This window comes from Stegostoma tigrinum, chromosome 10, assembly GCF_030684315.1.
Source record: "Stegostoma tigrinum isolate sSteTig4 chromosome 10, sSteTig4.hap1, whole genome shotgun sequence".
In the NCBI taxonomy this organism is placed as follows: domain Eukaryota; kingdom Metazoa; phylum Chordata; class Chondrichthyes; order Orectolobiformes; family Stegostomatidae; genus Stegostoma; species Stegostoma tigrinum.
Genome location: NC_081363.1, coordinates 21146856 through 21168754, shown reverse-complemented (window position 1 = coordinate 21168754; position 21899 = coordinate 21146856). Strand labels below are relative to the sequence as shown.

At 41.7% G+C, this 21899-nt stretch overlaps 1 protein-coding gene across 1 annotated transcript in view; it reads right to left on the bottom strand.

Annotated features, from left to right (window-relative positions):
• The window catches only part of si:dkey-288a3.2 (protein phosphatase 1 regulatory subunit 37), a 217417-nt gene that overhangs the window by 131701 nt on the left and 63817 nt on the right, over nucleotides 1–21899 (bottom strand). The window contains exons 7-9 of the mRNA XM_059649414.1: nucleotides 18024–18174; nucleotides 17204–17359; nucleotides 12941–13053 (exon numbers count right to left, since the gene is read on the bottom strand). Coding sequence (XP_059505397.1) covers nucleotides 12941–13053; nucleotides 17204–17359; nucleotides 18024–18174 — 420 coding nt within the window. The remainder of the gene's footprint in view (nucleotides 1–12940; nucleotides 13054–17203; nucleotides 17360–18023; nucleotides 18175–21899) is intronic.

Genomic DNA, 21899 nt, shown 5'->3' with positions numbered 1-21899 from the left:
TATCTGAAAGACTTTATCTCATTTCAAAATGATCTTCTTATGGAAGAGAGGTAGTAGCAATTAGGACAAGACATATTTCCTGTTTTAGTCTTCTTACCACCAAGAAGCCTAATATGTGATGGATGGAATACAGAATAGGCAACAAATATTTAGGTCACATGTCCCAGAACGTCATTTCTCACGACCACTCCCTGTTGTAACAAGATCTGTATTTTCACCACTATCTGAGGATTGAAAGGTCTTCTTCTTTATTTAATTTTTTGCTAACAATTGTAATAGCTTCTGCCTTCTCTTTTGTGTAAGTGCAATCAAAGAACAAAGAAAATTACAATGCAGGAACAGGCCCTTCGGCCCTCCAAGCCTGCACCGATTAAAATCCTCTGTCTCAACCTGTCACCTATTTTCTAAGCATCTGTATCCCTCTGCTCCCTGCCCATCCATGTACCTGTCCAGATACGTCTTAAAAGACACCATCATGTCTGCGTCTACCACCTCTGCTGGCAACGCATTCCAGGCACCCACCACCAATTGTTCTGCCTTTTCTATGAAAGCCATTCATGTTTGTAACCTTAGGTCACTGACTCTTTTTCCAAGAGATAAATGAACCAGTTTGATCATTTATTTCCGATGCTTTGATATTTTCTCTGTAGGTTGGAAATTTTTGACTATCTTTCCATACACATTTGAATGAGACGAAAATGTGAATATGCAATGGTATGATATCTAAAGCAAAGCACAAAAATATTGGTTCTGTATTGGTAATATTTTGTGTAACTGCATTGGTATACTCTCTAACAAAATAGAAGCCTCCCATGTGTAACACACTGGGTGAAATTTTAAATTGTCCGCCCATTTACACAGAGTTAAAATAAAAAGTATTACTCTGCTGCTGAGGTTAAATTTTGTCCTTTAGAGATGAAATATTTAGTTGCCTTTAATTGCTATTAAGTAAACACATGGCTAGTCCAATCAGAGCTCAATCTATGAGTTTGCAGGTCAGAACAGTAGTTCCATTTGACTTTTCATTAACTGTCAGTGGTAGTATCAACTAAGAAGCAGCAGACATTCCTGGATAGATTTGCCTTTTCAGTGCCTAGCCTGAGGACCTTATTCCAAATTCAGACAGAAGCTGTTCACAACTTTTGGCAAGTCAGAAAAGAAAAACTCTCAGAAGGCTTCCATTAAAGTAATAATGTGCCATATTCCAGCTGATGGAAAACAATGTTTCATTCCCTTTTGCTCGTTATTTGACTTATTTGTTAAACAAATTCTCATAAAGTCTTAATTGAGCACATCTGCTGCATGTGATCATCACTCGCAGAGTGCTGTAAGCTTGCTAATTATACAAACAGGAAAACATAGCACTGCAAACTTAAATATAAGTACATGTCACTTGAGAGACCTTACATTTGAGCTTAAACACCAGTGAAGAAACTGAACGGAGATCATCTTTCATCGGACATGTGCAAGTTGGAGTGTTCAGCAGTTGTGAAACAGATACATAGACAGCTGTGTTAATGTTAGCATTTCAGTATTTTTACAAACTCAGAGAAAAGTGGTGATGGTGAGTTGGGAGGGGGAGATTGTCAGACAGGGTTAAAGGAGCACTGGGGTGGACAGAATCAGGTTAGGGCAACTAACAGTAGGTCATGGTTAAAGTTTGCATCTTTTGCAATGATACCTTTAAGATAATATCTCAAAGACAAGTATAGACAGAGCATAAGACAAAAGAGTGGAAAGACCATGGTGACCTAGCTCAATTATCCACATTTTCAGTTACAATTTCAGAAGATTGCTGAGAGGGCACCTCAAAAATGAAGCACCTTCACAGTTATCTTTTGTTACAATCAGTTTCTTTTGTAAAACTGAAGACTTACTCTGATTAGCATCCGACTATGAATGTCCACATACTGCCCTTAAGTGTACAGAGAACATATCTCCATGGCATTGCAGAAAGTGCATCCTACTCAATGAGCGTCAGGTTCTGAACCCAAAAGCAGTTCCAAATCCCAGGACCCACAGATTGATGGGCTTTTACCTTAAATGCTAAGACCTTGCACCACCATCTATGGGATCAAGTGGAGGTTTTCCCCCACTATCTATTGGATCATGGGGATGTTTCCTCATTAGCATGAATCTGGCAAGAACTCGCAGCACAATGGTAATCTTGGGAGCCCATGAGAGCAAGGAAATCAGATGAGATGGCACTGGGGTGTCCAATGCTGTTCATTCACGTTATTTTCTTAGGATGATCACATATGGGACTATACATCTTCCAGCTGTTAGTTTCATGCCTCCAGGATCCAGGCTGAGATTCCAAGTGGGACTCCACTCAGGATGCTGAGCAGGTCAGCAGGTTTTATTATATTCCATTGGAACAGCCCTTCAGGGTTATTAAGGTAAAGTGTGTTAGGCAGTTTCCCGCCTGGGAATTTTCTCCTTTAACTTAAGTCCAGCCAACATAATGGGCCATGTTTGTGACAGATGGATTCCCGCTGAAACATCACCTAAAGCTGCATCCTAGAGTCTCAGTCCGATTTGAGGCCTTTTGCTGCAATCTCAGGCATAAGTAGGGAACATCCATGGAACATGAGAATTGCTGAGCAGAGAGGAAACAGAAAGTAAAAATAAATGGGTCTTTAAGACAGTGGAAGGTGGTAATAACTGGGATACTGCTGTGATTAGAGCTTAGACACCAGCTACTCACAACATAGGCCAATGATTCAGCAACTAGTCCAGTTTTATTCTTGATAAGGTTTGTTTATTACACCCTTGCTAAAAGTTACTTGGGTAATAATTGGTAATATTATTAGCCAAAATACAGATATTTAAAGCAAGCAAAGATAATGCAGAGATGGGCTGAGAGGTGGCAGATGGAGTTCAACCTGGATAAATGCAAGGTGATGCATTTTGGAAGGTCGAATTTGAAAGCTGAGTACAGGATTAAGGATAGGATTCTTGGCAGTGTGGAGGAACAGAGGGATCTTGGTGTGCAGATACATAGATCCCTTAAAGTGGCCACCCAAGTGGACAGGGTTGTTAAGAAAGCATATGGTGTTTTGGCTTTCATTAACAGGGGGATTGAGTTTAAGAGTCATGAGATCTTGTTGCGGCTCTATGGGACTTTGGTTGGACCACGCTTGGAGTACTGCATCCAGTTCTGGTCGCCCTGTTGTAGGAAGGATGTGGATGCTTTGGCGGGGGTTCGGGGGGGGTTTCCCAGGATGCTGCCTGGACTGGAGGGCTTATCTTATGAAGAGAGGTTGACTGAGCTCGGACTTTTTTCATTGGAGAAAAGGAGGAGGAGAGGAGACCTAATTGAGGTATACAAGATAATGAGAGGCATAGATAGAGTTGATGGCCAGAGACTATTTCCCAGGGCAGAAATGGCTAACACGAGGGGTCATAGTTTTAAGCTAGTTGGAGGAAAGTATAGAGGGGATATCAGAGGCGGGTTCTTTACACAGAGAGTTGTGAGAGCATGGAATGCGTTGCCAGCAGCAGTTGTGGAAGCAAGGTCATTGGGGTCATTTAAGAGACTGCTGGACATGCATATGGTCACAGAAATTTGAGGGTGCATACATGAGGATCAATGGTCGGCACAACGTCGTGGGCTGAAGGGCCTGTTCTGTGCTGTACTGTTCTATGTTCTATGTTCTAAATGTATTATTTCCAATTTTGCCCATAACACAAAACTAAGTGGGATTGTGAGTGGTAAGAGGTGAGGAGAAAGTAAAGAGGCTTCAAGATAATCATTTGAAAGAGTGGGCAAATGTTTGATGCATGTCATATAGGGAGTTAGTCAGCTCAGTGGTTGGGCAGTTTGCTTGCAACACAGAGTGATGCTAACAACATGTACTCAGTTCCAAAGTGGTTGAGGTTATTGCGAAAGACTCAATCTCTCCTCTCACCTGAGACATGGTAACCGTCAGGTTAAACCATCACCAGCCATCTCTCTCTCTCTCTCTCTATCTCTCTCTCTCTCTTTCTATCTCTCTCCCTTGAATGGGAGAGTGGGATTATGGCAACTTTGACTTTTAACATGGTTTAGAGAAAGTTATCTACTTCTATCGGAAAAATGAATAGCAGTATTATTTAAATGGTAATAAATTGGGAAGTGTTGACATGAAAAGGGAACTGGGTGTCCTTGTACACCAGTCACTGGAAGTGAGCATACATGTGCAGCAAAAAGTTCAGAAAACAATAATGTGTTGTCCTTCATTGCAAGAGTGTTTGACTACAGTCATACAGCAACTATACAGTCCATGTTGAGACCACCCCTGTAGTATTGTGTGCAGTTGTGGATGCCTAATTAAGAGAATAAAGACTTTGTACATGGAATACAATAAAGTTTCACCGGACTGCTTCTTGGGCTGGCAGATTTGTCATGTGAAGAATTTGGATCACTGAATTTTAGAAGAATTAGAAGGGATCTCATTGAAACATAAAGTCTAGCTTTATAAATTGGATGCAAGAATGGTATTTCCCCTGGCTGGGGTGGACTAGAACAAGGAATTATAGTCTCAGGATGTGCAGTAGACCAATTTGATCTGAAATGACGAGAATTTTTTTTCACTCAGATAGTGATAAACCTGTGAAATTCTCTCCCTCGGGAGGCTATAGTTGCCAGATCACTGAATATATTTAAGAAATAAATAGGTATATTTAGGGGAAGAGAGGAGGTGTATGGCATTAAGATAGAGGAATAGCCATGATCCTAGTGATTGGCAATAGTCTGAGCAGGCTATCCTACTCTTATTTCCCATGTTTCTCTCTTCCTGACTTAAGCCTCAACTGTCTCCCTCTAAAGGCAACATTTTATTCTTGAATGAAGTGGACGACTTACTGGCAACGACAAAAATATATATTGGAATAAACAGTGACAATTTCTACCAAATCAATGGAAGGCTTTAGTCCCGTGTTAGAATGTTGGGTTTGTTTGGTAGCTGTATTGAGAGTACCCCAGAACAGAAATCAAACTCTGTCCAGTTGGTTTCAAACTGATCAGCACTGCTCACTCGAGGAATCTAAGTTGGTGCGGCAATATGCACTGTTATATGCAGATAGTAAGAACTGCCGATGCTGGAGTCTGAGATAACAGTGTGGAGCTGGAGGAACACAGCATCAGAGGAGCAGAAAAGCTAATGTTTCAGTTACTGAGCAAGGGTCACCGGACCTGAAATGTTAACTCTGCTTTCTTCTTCACAGATGCTGCTAGACCTCTTGAGCTTTTACAGCAACTTTGTTTTTGTTTCGGGTCAGAACCCTTCTTCAAAAAATTTTCTGTTATATGCACATTGTAACATGTAGCAATGACTAGTGATGCTAAAGGCCCCAATTTTCTTGCCGTCACATGGTTGAACACAAATCCCTGCCATTCTTACCTATGCTATTAGCATATTTGGTAAAGATTTACAAGGTTATTCTCAACAGTTTGGCCATTCTTTGAATGCATGGTCATCAAGACCTCCAGTGGAACATCAATCCTGAGTTCCTGGCTTAGAACTATGGATGCTCCCACCTACAGCACAAGACCTCCTCTTTGCTGTTGAATTTCAAACTAATCGTAACACTGTACCCTCTCTTATGAGCTCTGTATCTTCTGCTTCAAATATTTATCACCACTCCTTTGAAAGTTGCAATAGCATCCAAGTCATCTGCTCTTTATAGCATGTTCCAACAATTCTACAGAAGGAAATTTCTCCTTTTTTTCACAAAAACAAGAATTGCTGGGAAAACTCAGCAGGTCTGGCAGGTCTGTGGAGAGACGTCAGAGTTAATGTTTCGGGTCCAGTGACCCTTCTTCAGAACTGACGGTAGCCAGAAAAATGTCTTTTGTGCAGAACATAGGGTAGGGAGGGGGGTTAAGAAGTAAACAATTGGTGGAGATAGAGGTCAAAGACAGAGCGAACAATTGGACAGACAAAGTAGTAAATAATGGCCAGCCTCAGAGAATGAATGGCTACTAACAAGGACTATTAGTGGCTAACAATGGATAGTGAGTAATAGCAAATCACGTGAGTGGTGTGCGCGGATTGAGGTAAGGACATGGGAGAAGGTGACGCAAGCCCTAAAATTGTTCAACTCAATGTCAAGAACAGAAGGCGGTTCCTAAGCAGAAGATGAGGTGCTGTTCTTCCAGATTGCGCTCAGCTTTGATGGAGCACTGCAGCAAGCCTGAGGCAGAGATGTTGTCCAGGGAACAAGGTATTCTGTTGAAGTGGCAGGCAACTGGAAGGTCAGGGATAACACAGTGTGGAGCTAGAGGAGCACATCAGAGGAGCAGGAAAGCTGATGTTTCAGGTCCGGGCCTTTCTTCAGCTTTCCTGCTCCTCTGATGCTGCCTGGCCTGCTGTGTTCCTCCAGCTCCACACTATGTTGTCTCAGACTCCAGCATCGGCAGTACTTACTATCTCTGGAAGGTCAGGGTCTTTTTTAGGACAGCAAGTAGTTGCTCTGCGAAGCTGATAGCCAATCTACACTTTGTTTCCCCAATGTAGAGGAGACCAATTTTTAACAAAAAATGCAGTAGACTAGATTGATTTAAGTGCAGGTAAAGCACTGCTTCAGCTGGAAGGTGTATTTGGGCCCTTGGATACTGGGAATGGAAGAAGGTGTTATACTTTCTGTGGTTGCAGGGGAAGGTGCTGTGGGGAGGTGATGGGAGTGAAGGAGGAGTGGACCAGGGTGTTCCAGAGGGAATGGTCCTTGAAGAAGGCTGACAGGGGAGCGGTGGGGATTATTGCCTGCAACAGTAGTAGATTCACCAACTGTAGGTACATTTAAGTCGTCATTGGATAAGCATATGGACGTGCATGGAATAGTGTAGGTTAGATGGGCTTGAGATCGGTATGACAGGTCGGCACAACATCGAGGGCCGAAGGGCCTGTATTGTGATGTAATGTTCTATGTTCTATGTGTGTGTGGGGGTGACAGCATTCTGCTGGAGTTGGAGGAAATGGTGGTTAATGATCCTCTGGAGGTGAATTCTGGTGGGATAGTACGTATGGATCAGAGGACCTTATCATGTTGCAGGAGGGAATGAGGGCTTAGATGCATGAGATGGGTCAGATCCGGCCGAGGGTCCTGTGGTTATGGTGCTGGGGAATCCTCAGCTGAGGAAGAAGGCGGACATTTTGGAGGCTCCCTTGTCAAAGTAGGCATCATCAGATCAGATGCCATGGAGATAGAGGAACTGGGAAAATGGAATAGGTTCTTTACAGGAATTGGGGTGTGATGATGTACAGTCAAGGTAACTGTATTTTTCCCCCTTTTATTTCATAGGAACATAGAATCCCTACAGTATGGGAGCAGGCCATTGGGCCCAACAAGTCCACACTATACCTCCGAAGAGCATCCCACCCAGACTCATTCCTCTACACCTGTATTTCTCATGTCAAACCCACCTAAACTGAACATCCCTGGGTATTTGGGCAATTTATCATAGCTAATCCACCAACCCTGCATATCTTAGGACTGTGGAAGGAAACTGGAGCACCCGGAGGAAACATAGAGACACAGGGAGAATGTGCAAACTCTACACAGATAGCTGCCCGAGGTTGGAATCAAACCTGGGTCCCCAGTGCTATGAGGCAGCGGTGCTAACCACCGAGCCACCGCACCACCCACTAGTTAGCAGAATGACTTACTGACCTGCTAACTAGAGGAATGAGATATTTTACTTTCCCTAAAACTGAATGAATACAAACAATTTATAATTTATAAATCCAAGTCAATATGAACAATACCTGGTAGCTTAAAAGGAGAAAATTGCATGACAGTGTGAACCATCCTCGTTCAACATATTCTTACATATCTTACAATTTGGTTTCTGAACTCAGGATTCAGTGTAATCGTTGTAATAGATCACGTGGGAGCAGATATCAAGTCTACTGCAACACCAGTTTTCTTACTGCCAAAATGTTGGACCTGAAACTGGACTTTCAGCACAACTCATTTCTATCTTCTTTTAGCTCTACCAAATGATAATGATTTGTCTGCAACAACTAATGAATTAGTCTGCTAAACAAATGCAAGTACATTTCACCTTCTAGGTGTCCTCAAGTGTAAGGAACTGAACTGATATTTTTCATTACTTTTTGACTTTTATCAGACTTTTGCTTTATTGCATTCTTATTGTTGTTAATAGCTTTTGAAATTTCGCACATGTAGGCGAGATATTAAGGTTAATATCAGTCTTGCAAACAGGTTGGGGTGAGTCCTTTCAGGCTCTATTAACACTGAAGAAACATTATGAGAAAAAATGATATGAAATAAATATATCCTTGCATTAAAAAAGGATTCTTTAATAATACGAAAAGCCTTGTCTGGCTCTCGCATTAGAAGCAGGAGGCATAACTGTTTATAAGGATAATAAATGCCTTGGTAACACTTTACAAGTGTCATCGTTTGAACTCAATTGACACTGCGAGCTAATTACAATAATCACAGCTTTAAGAATGTCTGCTTATCTCTCCTAATCACATAGTACAAGGTTGGCCTTTGACGCTTTTATATGAGGCATGTATTATTTAATCAAAATCTTCACAGGGAAATGGCACCCGCACGGAAGAAGGCTGCTCTTATTTTGTGTTTCTATGTGCAAGCCTTGCAATTTAATGTTAAAAAAAAATCAGTACTGGGTCTTTAATCTGTCTCCCTTCCACCTTATGTATTGTCAGATTACATGGTCGTTTTTACCTTATCAATGAATATTTTTAGCTGAGGAGCGGATACTGTCAGAGATTCTACATGAATGTCGAATAGCAGCAGGGGGTCTTCCAATATATCGTTGATGTGTTACTTTTTGGCAGTGGCGATATCATCAAAATTACAGTACTTACTGTTTAATTGCATGAGGTCAGAACCAGAGGCTTTATTTTTGCAAACAAGCAGGTTGTGTGATTAATCAATCAGGCAGTAGTGAACGGCAGATCAAACCAGTATGTGCAATCCAGTGAACTGGCATTGGAACATCAGTGTATGTCCAATTGTTCATAAAGGAAATGAAACAATTTAGTTCAAAAATTTGAAGAATGAGCGTTCTGACATTTGATTGTGCTTCATTTTTCTTGAGTCTCTGTTGATTTTGATCCTAGTTATACTTGGAGTGAATCAGTGCTGAAACACACAAACAAGTGGGATGAGATAAACAGTTTATGAATACATGTGTGTTGAATAAATACTGGAGAATTTCATGAAGGAAGATGCAGCTAACTATTTCAATCATTAAGTAGAAATATAAGTGAGCAGTCATTCCTTTGACAGATTTTGGGGTTTATTAAAAAGCAAGTAAAGAAAATTGATTGTTGGCAATCCTGTTAAAACTACATTTCTGAATCAATGGCCCAAACATTGCTGTCAAATTAAATTGCTGGCAGCCCCATTATTTAAATGCAAATGCCTCAACAACTTAGAAGAAAACTGATGCATGATTAAAGCTGGAAGTAAAAGGTTTGTTGTTGGCAAAGAAACACTTCCCCATAAGTTTGATGAAAATGCACCTTGCCCACTGTCTCAAATGCATTGAATGCTATGAAGTTCCTGTAATTGCACTGTAGGTGCAAAGAAAACTTGCTGCAGAAAGTTAAAGTCAAGTTTTTTTTTCCAAGTCTAAATGCCTGTTTAAAAATATGATAAATGTTCACTACTACTAGTCAAACTCTGAAAGTTAGCTGTGAACTACTTTCTGTCCTTTTTTCTCTTTTAAATCCAGTGTGTCCTTCCCTTTCGTCAATTTTATTTCTGCATTTTATTTGACAACAAATTCACCATCCCTACTAGCATAGTTCTGTCGCAGATCTTGTGCATTTCACAAAGTCACAATACAATTGGTTAAGGAGATATGTCAGGTATGCATGCCCAGTTCACTTAAATTAACTTAAATTCCTGGGAGCTTTTCTGCTCCTGAGATGCTGCTTGGCCTGCTGTGTTCATCCAGCTCCACACTTTGTTATCTTGGATTCTCCAGCATCTGCAGTTCCCATTATCACTTAAATTCCTGATGTCCTGTAAAGGGGCCTGCATTGTTTTCATCTCACATTTTCAGCTTTAAGCTAAATAAAGGATCTTGGAGGCCAAGGTCAGGTTTAGTTAAAGATGGGTGCCATTCATGATAGCTAACAGAAGTTTTGTGGCCCTTGTGACTTTTCAAAGATCTTTGTTATGTATTATTTATTTCAAAGACATAAGGAAGCTGATTCAAATATTGTCAAAGCAAGCTATTGTTTCAAACTGGCAGCTAATATCAAAAAAAAACTTTGATAAGTTTCAGTAATATTGAAAGATTAATGGCACAACTTGTGGTTCATTGAGGAATACTCAGCATCAAACAACCCTTTGGTTGAATAAAACCCAAATATTTATGACCCCAAAATTAAATTAGACTAGGAAGACAGCTTTACTTACAGCCCCAGTCTCTGTATGAAGGAAAGGTCCAACTTGTTGTTTAAACCATTTAAAATTAATGTTCACAATTATAAGGTCATAATATAAATATGAATACGGATGACCATTTGGACTATCATATTGTATCCATCTGGAAAAACACTCTGGTTTTCACCATGATACCTAATTATCTATTGAATTATTTCCAAATTGCAGTTTTGACAGTATAATTAAGAACATATTCCTGCCAGGATTTTCAGAAACATATTACAATGCATGTTCATGCCTTTGTCACTTTATTGTTCTTTCTTCGTAGAAATCCCTACTACTTTGACATGTGTCACTGAATGCATCATATGTCACATTAGATCTTGCTCAAATATCACCACTTTTCTCATTGCTGTCCATCAAAATCAGTATTCCCCGAAAAAAATTCCCTTTAAACCCCTTGTCTACAACTGTGAAGCTCCTGGCTTTTACTCTACCCACTTACAGAATGCCAACTACATCACTATATATCTCAACCACCCCATCTTCTATCCAGGCTTCCCAAGCAGACAAACTTCTGAATCATCTTTTCCTTTTATCTCTCCCTGCTTTCAAAGGCCTTCATGAAAACTACCCTCTCAAATCAGCTTTGGTCACTTACCTTAACTCTTCTCCCAATCACAGCTCAGTGTCTGAATCCAATATTCCTTGTATAATGCATTTGTTACTTTGTTATTTTAAGTTATGTTTGTTATGAGTATCATCCTGACTTGGAGTTATAGTGCTCAGAGATAATGGGAACTGCAGATGCTGGAGAATTCAAGATGACAAAGTGTGAAGCTGGATGAACACAGCAGGCCAAGCAGCATCTCAGGACCACAAAAGCTGACGTTTCGGGCCTAGACCCATCAAGGGTCTAGGCCCGAAACGTCAGCTTTTGTGGTTCTGAGATGCTGCCTGGCCTGCTGTGTTCATCCAGCTCCACACTTTGTTATCTTGGAGTTATAGTGCCATTGCTTCACTAGCACTGGGGCAAAGTCCCTTCCTAACACCACTGTAGGTGTCTCTACAACCCATAGTTTAAGAAGGTGACACATCGTCCAAGGCAATTCAGTACAGACAACCAAGACTGGCCGAGCCAACAATGCCCACATCCTATGGACAAGTAAAGAAAAAACTCTATGTTCAAAGATACAGTCTGGTGAAATTAGTAACTCACAAAAGAATAGTTTGCCGAAAATAGTTTAATTTAAAAATTTAATTTAAAAGTCGAATGCCAGACAGAAGGCTGTTTTCAGACTGGACAACTGTGGCTAGCAGCATTCCCCGGGGATCAGAAGTGGGCCCAGTTTTGTTTATTATTTATATAAACGATTTGGATGAGAATATTGGGGCATGGTTAGTAAGATTGCAGATGACACTAAAATTGGTGGTATAGTGGACAGGAAGAAGATTCTCTAAGATTACAAAGATATCTTAATCAATCGTGTCAGTAGGCTGCAGAATAGCCGATTAATTTGGTTTATTTTGGATAAGTGCAAGGTATTGCATTTTGGTAAAACGAACAAGGGCAGGACTTATACAATTAATGCTATGGCCCTTTGTAGTGTTGCAGAACAGAGAGACCGAGGGGCTCAGGTGCATAATTCATTGAAATTTGTGTCACATGTAGACAGTGTGGTTAAGAACATGTTTAGTAAACTTGCCTTTATTGCTCTGACCTTTCAGTGTAGGAGTTGGGATATGTTGAGATTGTACAGAACATTGATGGGCCCTCTTCTGGAGCACTGTGTGCAGTTCTGGTCACCCACTGTAGGATGGATATTATTAAATTGGAGAGATTTCACAAAACGATTTACCAGAATATTAACACAAATGGAGGGTTGGAATTATAAGGAGTGGTTGGATAGGCTGGGGCTTTTTCACTGGAGTTATGGAGGTTGAGAGGTGGCCTTATAGAGGTTTATAACATCATGAGGCACATAGGTAAGGTGAATGGAAAGAATCTATTCAAAGCCAGGTGGCATATTTTTAAGGTGAGTGGAGAAAGATTTAAAAAGGACAGGAGGAGCAACCTTTTCACACAGTGAGTGGTTCATGTGTTAAATAAACAGCCAGAGGATGCAGGTACAGTTACAACATTTAAAAGATATTTGAATAAGTACATGAATGGGAAAGGTCTGGAGGAATATGGGCCATGTGCAGGCAGGTGGGACATGGTTGGCGCAGACTAGTTGGACCAAAGGATCTGTTTCCATGCTGTATGACTTTATAATTCTACTATATACCCCAATTCACTGATTTAAATTATCCCCTTCGTCCATGAGAACAAACACTAATGTAGGAATTGATATAAATCACCAGAGAGCAGTAAGGACCTCAGTTAAACATTTCATCTGAAGGACAGCAACTTGACAAAACATCTCTTTTTGGCTTCTGGTAATTCTGAGACTTAAATTCAATGTTCAAAATTGAAGACACAGCAAGTAATTTCACCAATAAACAGATCCATTATATACTGTCTATATACAGAATATCACTCTTATTGTTAAAATGATTAGCTTACTAGAATAGCAGCGAGATGACTCATCCCTTTATGTGTTAGTCTGTTGTTCCAAAGTATAAGTGTTTTCAGACCCTGCTTCTGTCTTCTTAGACCTTCACAGATATCTTCCAGTCCTAGAAACAGATTCAACCAGTTAATCCACAGAACTAACTTATAACCTTTAGTTTTTCTTCCAAATCTTTCAACTATGCCCTGATTCAGTTCTGACTCACTGTGAAATTTAAAGCACGGATACACAAAGGTGAAGGTTACCAGGAAGGTACTTCCATTAAAAACTGGTACTGATCTATTTTAAGTTACCTTGAATGCTCTTCCCACCACTCCTTCTGGCAACACTTTGGTCCCATGGTTCTGAAGCTTTGTCTCACTGATATCTGCCATACATGCCAGTGACAGGCATACAATCTGATGATGAGAGTTCATTGCACAATGCTAGTGTCCCTTACCTTTGACCCAGAAGGCCTGGGTTCAAATCCCACTTGCTGAAGAGGCCTACAATAATAGAAAAGTATCTACAGTTTGATTAATCCCATCTTAATATTAGAGACCTTGAAAAATACTGATTCAGGCAAGTTAAAGACCAAATATTGCTACATTGTGTTTTACAAACCGTGAGGAATCTGACATTATAGATCTTTATATTGGCTCCTGGAATTTTACACATTAACTACGTACCAATGTTAGTAAATGTCCCGATTTCAACCCACTGGAAAATACAAATCTCGTTTGAGCACAAAATGCACCAACAAAAATGAATGATACTGTGTGAACTGTTGGCCTTGGCTCAGTGCTGGCATTCTCTTCACTGCCTCAAAGGTTCTATATTTCAGCGGAATCCAGAGATGTGTGTGTATAATCGAGGCTGACACTGAATTCCAGTGGGAAACCTGTCATAATTAATTTCAGTGCTACTGATATTCCATTCAGGAAGAAGACCAAAGAAGTCTTGCTAAGTAAAATGCTGTTAAATAAAAAGAAAGATTTGTATTTTTATGGTAACTTTCACAACCTCACAGGGTCCTAAGGTGCCACGTAGTAAATGGACTTTTCAAATATAGTCTTGCAGGAAACACAGAAACACTGCAAGTTTCCACAACAACTATGTGCCAGTAGTGAGATTTCATTAATGTTTTTGGTAAAGGGATAAATGTTGACAGGGATATTAGGATAACTCTCCCGTTCTTTTTCAAAATGTCAGAAGAACAGAAGTCAGGGCCTTAAAGTAACCATCTCAACGTTAGCACGTTTGACAATTTATGGTTCTTATGAAGATTTGTAGCTCGGGCTGTGCGTGAGATTGTTGACTTGTTTGCCGAACTGGCTGGTCATAGTTCAGATGCGTCATCACCATGCAAGGTAACATCATCAGTGTGGCCTCCGATGAAGCAATACGTTCTTTACAATTGGGTCTGTTGAGGTGTTTTGTGTCATTTCTGGTTCTTTTTGCAAGGGTTTGTACATGGAGTCTAATTCCACATGTTTATTGGTTGCATTATGGGTGGCGAACCAGGCCTCTAGGAATTCCCATGCTTGTCTGTGGTTGGCTTGAACTAGGATGGTCACACTGTCCCAGTTAAATTGATGGCCTTCATTGTCTGCTGCACTGAAATGAGGGAAAGTTCATTGTGTCATTTTGCTACTAGCTGGAATTCATGTATCCTAATGGCTAGTTTCCTTCCCGTGTGGCTGAAGTAATGTTTTTGGCAGACCTTGCATGATATTTTGAACACTACATTGGTCCTGCATGTTGTGGGGATGGGCCTTTGGTCCTGGTGAGTGTTTGTTATAGTGTGGCTGTGGGTTTGTGTGCTATCCTGATTCTGAGTGCCGTGGAAGACTCATTGTTGGTTCCAATATGTTCTTGACATACAGTAATGTGGCCAGTGTATTAGGTCGTATTGTGTCCTCTTGGTGTTGTCTATCTAGTAGGCATCTGCGGATGAAGATAGTGGGGTATCCATTGATAGCGAAGACCTTGTATAGTTGCTCTTCCTCCTTTTTGTGAAGTTCCAATGTGTTGCAGTGAGTTGTGGCCCATCTGAATAGAGTCCTTACACAGCTTTACTTTTGGACATTGAGGTGATTGCTGTGAAAATTGACGATTCGGTCAGTGTGCGTTGCCTTCCTGTATACTGTGGTTTGGAATTCCCCATTCGTCATTTGTTTTACCCTGACGTCTAGAAACGGAAACTGATCGTAGCTTTCCTCTTCTCTTGTAAATTTGATATCGGTGAAAACACTATGAACGAATGGTATGTCTCTTCTCACTTAGTGCATTTAATGATGACAAATATATCGTCCATGTATCATATCCACCGTTTTGGCTGTATGAGGGGGAGGGTAGCGTGCTCCAATCTTTGCATGTCTGCCTTTGCAATAAGCCCTGAGATGAGTGACCCCATAGGTGTAGCATTAATCTATTTCTATACAAACACAAAGTTGCTGGAAAAGCTCAGCAGGTCTGGCAGCATCTGTGGAGGAGAAAAAAGAGTTAAGGTTTCGGATACGGTGACCCTTCCTCAGAACTGATGGTAGCTGGGAAAATGTCAGTTTATATGCAGAAAATAGGAAGGTGGGTGGAGTAGGGAGTAACCGATAGGATAGAGCCTAAAGAGAGAGAAAGACAGTTGGACAGACAAAGGAGTTGCTAACGATCAGGCTGGGAGGGTGAGTAGTTGTCAGTGGGGACTGTTAGTTAATGGGGTGTGTAGTGGCAGGCGATGTGGTAACAAGGCCTGGTGTGTGAGGTGAGGGGCTGGGACAAGGGAGAGTTTAGGCCCTAAAATTCTTGGGCTCAATAGTTGTCCTGCTGATGGAACTGTTGGTTAACATTTCTGTTTCCTCTAGTAATGTGACCAGTGTTTCTTTGGCTAGTGGGATGTCAATGGACATGAATAGCTCTGTAATGTCAAAGGATACCATAACCTCATTGCTGTTGATTTTGATGTCCTTCAGGATATTAAAGAATTCCTGGGTTGATTGGATGGAGTGAGGTGACCTGTCGACCAGGTGTTTCAGTCTTTGTTGTAGGTCCTTGGTCAGTTTACATGTAGGTGTGCCTGGGAAGGCGACAATGGGTCTGAGGGGGATGTCCGGTTTGTGTACTTTGGGGAATCTGTAGAAGTTGGGGGGTGCTTGAGCCTTCTGGTTTCATTGTTATGAACTTTGCAAGAAGGAGGAAGAGCACCTATACAAGGTCTTCATTATCAATGGATACCCCACCAACTTCACCTGCAGATGCCTCCGAGATAGACAATATAAGAGCATACAATATGCCCTAACACACTGGCCACACTACCACATATCAAGAATGTATCAGAACTAACAACAAGAATCCTACAACCACTAGGAATCAGGATAGCACACAAACCCACAACCATACTACAACACACAATTACAAGGATCAAAAACCGATACCCAAGATATGCAGGACCAAAGTAGTATACAAAATTCCGTGCAAGGACTGCCCAAAATATTACATTACCAGACAGAAAGGAAACTAGCCTTCAGGATATATGAACACCAGCTAGCAGCAAAACAACACAACAAACTTTCCCTCATTTCAATGCACTCAGACAACGATGGCCATCAATTTAACTGGGACGACGTGACCATCCTAGCTCAAGCCAACTATAAGTATGCACGGGAATTCCGAGAGGCCTAGTTCTCCACCCATAATGCAATCAATAAACACATGGAATTAGACTCCCTTCTAGAAACCCTTGCAAAAAAAAACAGAAATGACATTACTCACCATAGCAGACTGGACAGTATAAATTCCAACTGGAGTAGAACACGATGACCTCATCGGAGGCCACATTGATGATGTTACCTCACATGATGACGAAATGTCTGAACTATAACCAGCCAGCTCGGCGAGCAAGTCAACAACCTCACTTTTGACACTGCTTCGCTCATAAATCAGCCTGGAATTTACTGCTCAGCTCTTTGAAATAGGACTTTCTTGGACCTGACTCAGATGTATACGAGTGATTCCAAACCACAAGTGACACTGTTAGTCAATTCCACAGTTCCTTATTGGTCCTGGTAATTACATTGGAAAGGCACTCAAAAGTTGCAAATGATCGCGAAACAGGAAAACAAGCCAGTTTTAATGTGGAATCAAAATGACCAGAAAATGTCAAGCAGGAAGTTCCAACCTGTCCTCAGTTGCAAACAAAAGAGAATTTGGAAATGAAGTAAAAGAGGAATCATTTAGTCTATTGTTAAAATTCATTGTGTAGTGTACCAAATCCTGCTTACCTGTGTTGAAGATTGAATTGTTTTTGAGGTCTAACAGTCTTATGGTACAGTTAGATTGCAACAGCTCTCGTAGGTACATGGAATCCTGAATGCTGTTCAGTTTGTTATCTGCCAAGTAGAGTTCCTGTAGCATTTGGTTCGCATTCAGGGCAGAAACTGTGGGGGCAACAGATTCAGCCGCATAAAATTAGCAAACTATGAAGATGAGTTCTCAAAAAGTCTGGGTGCTGGTACGAAAATTCAAGAGGTTTAATCTGCTTGGATAGTACATTTCATAATACAGTCACAGAAATTTCCATTCAGCATATTTCGAATAGAATCATTAACCCAAGGGTTAGCAATTATATTAAAATAACACAAAAGAATTTTATGTGAGCTCACTCACTAGTGCGCTACTGGAGTTAATTATATTCCTAAATGTTCTACTTATTCTTTACATCCTTTTAGAAATCTTTACTTTTATGATTGATTTAGTTTGATTTGAAGTTCTGAAAGATTGATATTTTAATGATAAATATCGAAAAGGCTAATCCAAATGACACTCGTCTGATTTATAAACCATTTCAGTGATATATTACCCCCCACCATAGCATTCCCCCCAACCAAGCCTCACAGCAAGAAATAGTTATTTTTACATTCAGCATCAATATCAAACGCTCCCACATTAAAGACTAGTTTCAGAAATAATCTGTTTAATGAGAGGCCCAGACCCAAAGTCATGTGAGCACCCTCCTTCCAGCATGGTCAAATGGTCCTTTTTTCACAGTACACCATCTTTACCGCCTGCAAAAGCCAAGAGTGAGAGGAGATAAACATGTACCTAGCAGCATCAGAGGCCGACCACTTATACTGGCATTATCCAGACGTAATACCCTCAGGTGATTGTTAAACTTCAGGCCTTGTGCCACTGAACGTGCGTTGCGCTCTGTCAAGGGAATGCCACAGGCCGCAAACTCTTTCAAACTGCTACTCTAGGGAAATAAAAATGTCCTGTTTATTTACAACCTGAATCCAGACTCTAAAGGTTTTCTAATCTACTTATTCTTGAGTGGCCCAAATTGGCAAACATACTGACTATGCATAGTCAACAAATCATAGGAATACTGCCCATGATCTTCCGGTAAGATGGTGGCCGAGTGGAACACTCCAGCCAGAACTTGTCCATTCTGCCCATTCGTTTTCTTTTTCCTCCCCTCTGTGGTTTCTGAACACTGGGCCCCAGCCTCCGATTCCCAGCCTCCAAAGCAGGCTTGGTGGACTGGAGAGGGGAAGCCAGCGAGCAACATGCCAGAAGCAATGGCACCAGCCGCCAGCAGCCTGGAGCAGGAGTGGGGGATAGAAGCCCAGTGCGGGAGTGGGTGACAGCGGCCCGGTGTGGGATTGGGGGATAGATGCCCGGTGTGGGAGTGGGTCAGCAGTCCAGAACGGGAGTGGGGGATAGGGGTCAAGTGCGGGAGTTGGTGGGGGGGAGTGGCCCACTGCAGGAGTTGGGGGGGTAGCAGCCCAGTGCAGGAGTAGGGGGTAGCGGGCCCAGTGCAGAAGTGGGGAGCAAGTGGCCCGCTGCAGGAGTGGGAGGGTAGGGGCCCAGTGCGGGAGTTGGGGGGACATGGCCCGCTGCGGGAGTCGGGGGAAGCAATCCGGTGCAAGAGTGGGGGGGTAGCGGGCTGGTGCGGGAGCAGACTGATGCAGAGCATCACAACAGCCACATAGAGTCCCTGCTGCTGACAGCCATTGGAGAAAGTCTGTGGTATTTGTCTTTTAAACTTTGCTTCTTGTTCTTTTAATCTATGGTTTTACTATATATAGTTGTAATGTAACATTTCTTCTTCATTCCTCTATTCTGTAACTAAGGATTGTACCTCGGTACCTTTGTACCTAAGACGGCCCTGTAAGTGATTACTTGTAACCTTTTCAATGTACTCATTTGAACACATGTGACAATAAAGCTAATTCAGTTCAATTCATGATCTAACCACACGTGTGAACAATGGATGAGAATTCCAATGTACAGAGAAGAATACATCTTTCAATACTGATTCAGGATGGTGGACAAATAACTGAGCAGCAGTCCCAAAATGGGATTGAAGACAGCAGTCAGGGAGGCTGATAAACCAGAAACCCTTCAAAGGTAGGTCAGGCATAATTTGGAAGATAATTCCAAAGGGCAGCAGGGTCAAAGTTCAAATATTCCCCTTTTCCAAGCTGGTAAAGTGTTGGAGAGTGACAGCTGGGAACAAGCAGCCGAATATAGATTCAGAGATTTCCACATAGAATAGGTCGAGACTGGAGGATTTTGAAATTGACTTGTTTGGAACATTGTTGGCAAAGGTTACAAATGTGAGACTTTGTGTAGGAGAAACCAGATTGCTAGAGGTTTCAAAGGTGTGGAAGCTGGGTTGGAGAGTTATTTTTAAAAGAAATTGACGTTTGATATGATGAAATATGGATAAAGCAGCAGGGAGAAGGAGGGAAGGGGTCAGCAGGCAATACTCCAGAAGTAGAATAGGCAGACTGACAGCAGGATTAATCTGAACATGAAGTGAGGGAGGAGGATGGAGTCACAAAGCACAGTGCTAAACAAGATGGCTTCAGACTTGTTGAAGCTGACCAAGAGGATATCTGCCCGTTTAGGATTTGATAGCAGTCTGATAGTACATCAACAACCCCGAAGTGAATGGTGAAATGATGGAATTGGATAAACTGAGTGTGCATGGAAGATGAGAGTCCTCTTAATATTATTCTCACTGATAACTATAAAAAAAACAATGAAATGGAGTGAACTGAGGATGAAAGTCATCATAGTCCCAGAGGTCCATTGGCTGATCCCTCATTGGGGAGAGAGATGACTGGCAGTGAGTTTAACCTGAGGGCTACCGTGCCTCAGTTGAGGGATAAGGTTGAGAAGGTGCCATCTTCATGGTGAACTGAGGAAGCAGCATGTGGACAAACCAGAGGTGATCATTTGCACACAGGAAAACAAAATGCAGTTGTCTGTTTCGATGAGTATGAGATCACTGCAAACAGAAGCGTCACATTCATGTGATGCAAGAAGACTGAAAGTGAAGGTAAGAGACCATGAGATCAAACGAAAGTGGGCAAATTGGATCCAACATTGAGTGAGAGGTACGAATCAGAGGGTAATAGTCAAAGAATGTTTTTGTGACTATAAGCCTGTGTACAGTGGTGTTCCAAGACAACAAAGTGTGGAGCTGGATGAACACAACAGGCCAAGCAGCATCTCAGAAGCACAAAAGCTGAATTTTTGGGCCTACACCCTTCATCCGAGAGGGGGATGGGGAGAGGGTTCTGGAATAAATAGGGAGAGAGGGGGAGGCGGACCGAAGATGGAGAGAAAAGAAGATAGGTAGAGAGGAGAGTATAGGTGGGGAGGTAGGGAGGGGATAGGTCAGTCCAGGGAGGATGGACAGGTCAAGGAGACGGAATGAGGTTAGTGGGTAGGAAATGGAGGTGCGGCTTGAGGTGGGAGGAGGGGATAGGTGAGAGGAAGAACAGGTTAGGCAGGTGGGGACAAGCTGGGCTGGTTTTGGGATGCAGTGGGGGAAGGGGTGGTGTTCCGTTGTGTTCACTATTGGGGCCCTTGGTGCTTTTGGCATTTATAAATGATTTATACTTGAATGTAGGACAGTTGATTTAAAGGAGTATTGGTGTATGGTAAATAGTGAGGAGCATAGCTTAATAATACAAGAGGATATAGATGGTCTGGCCAGATGGGCTGATCAGTGGCAAACAGATTTCAACCTTGAAATTTGTGAGGTGATGCACTTGGGCAGGACAAACAAGGCAAGGGAATAAATCACGAACAGTAATAGAGTGGGTCCCATCACGGATCAGCATGGCGTGCATGACCGCCTGTACCATAAAACAGCTGGACAGGGAGAAGGCGTGAATGGGATACTTGTCTTTATTAGCTGTGGCATAGAGTTTAAGAGCAGTGAGGTTATGCTATAGCGGTACAAAATGTTGATTAAGTCATTGTGTGCAGTTCTGGAATCCACATTATAGGAGGGATGCAGAGAAGATTTACCAGGTAAAAACGGAATGAACTGCGGATGTTGTAAATCAGGAACAAAAACAGAAGTTGCTGGAAAAGCTCAGTGGGTCTGGTGGCATCTATGAAGAAAAAAAATCAGAGTTAGTGTTTCAGGTCTGGTGATTGCCTTAGTTGTGAAGAAAGATTGGATAGACTTGGTTGTTTTCCTTGGAGCAGAGGAGATTGCGGGGTCATGATTGAGATTTATAAAATGATGAGGGGCACAAATTGAGTAGACAGGAGGAGACTTTAGTCCCTTTTTGGAGGGATTAATAATTGAGGGCATATATTTAAGATAAGGGGAAGGAAGTTTAGAGGGGATGTGAGGAAAAAGAATTTCATTCAGAGGGTGTAATCTCAATCAGAGGGTGTTGGGAAACTGGACTCACTGCCTGTAAGAACAGTTGAAGTAGAAACTCTCATAACATACGAGAAGTATTTATACATACACCTGCAATGCCAATGCACACATGGAAATGGACCATGTGCTGGAAAATTGGCTTAGATAATTAGGTGGTTGTTAAATGGTTTGTTGGCTGTTTTTAAGCAGCACAGACTTGATGGGTTGAAGGGTCTTTTTCTATGCTGCAGACACCTTTAACTCCCTGATGTGAAAGAGAGAAAGCAGAAGAGAATGAATTTATG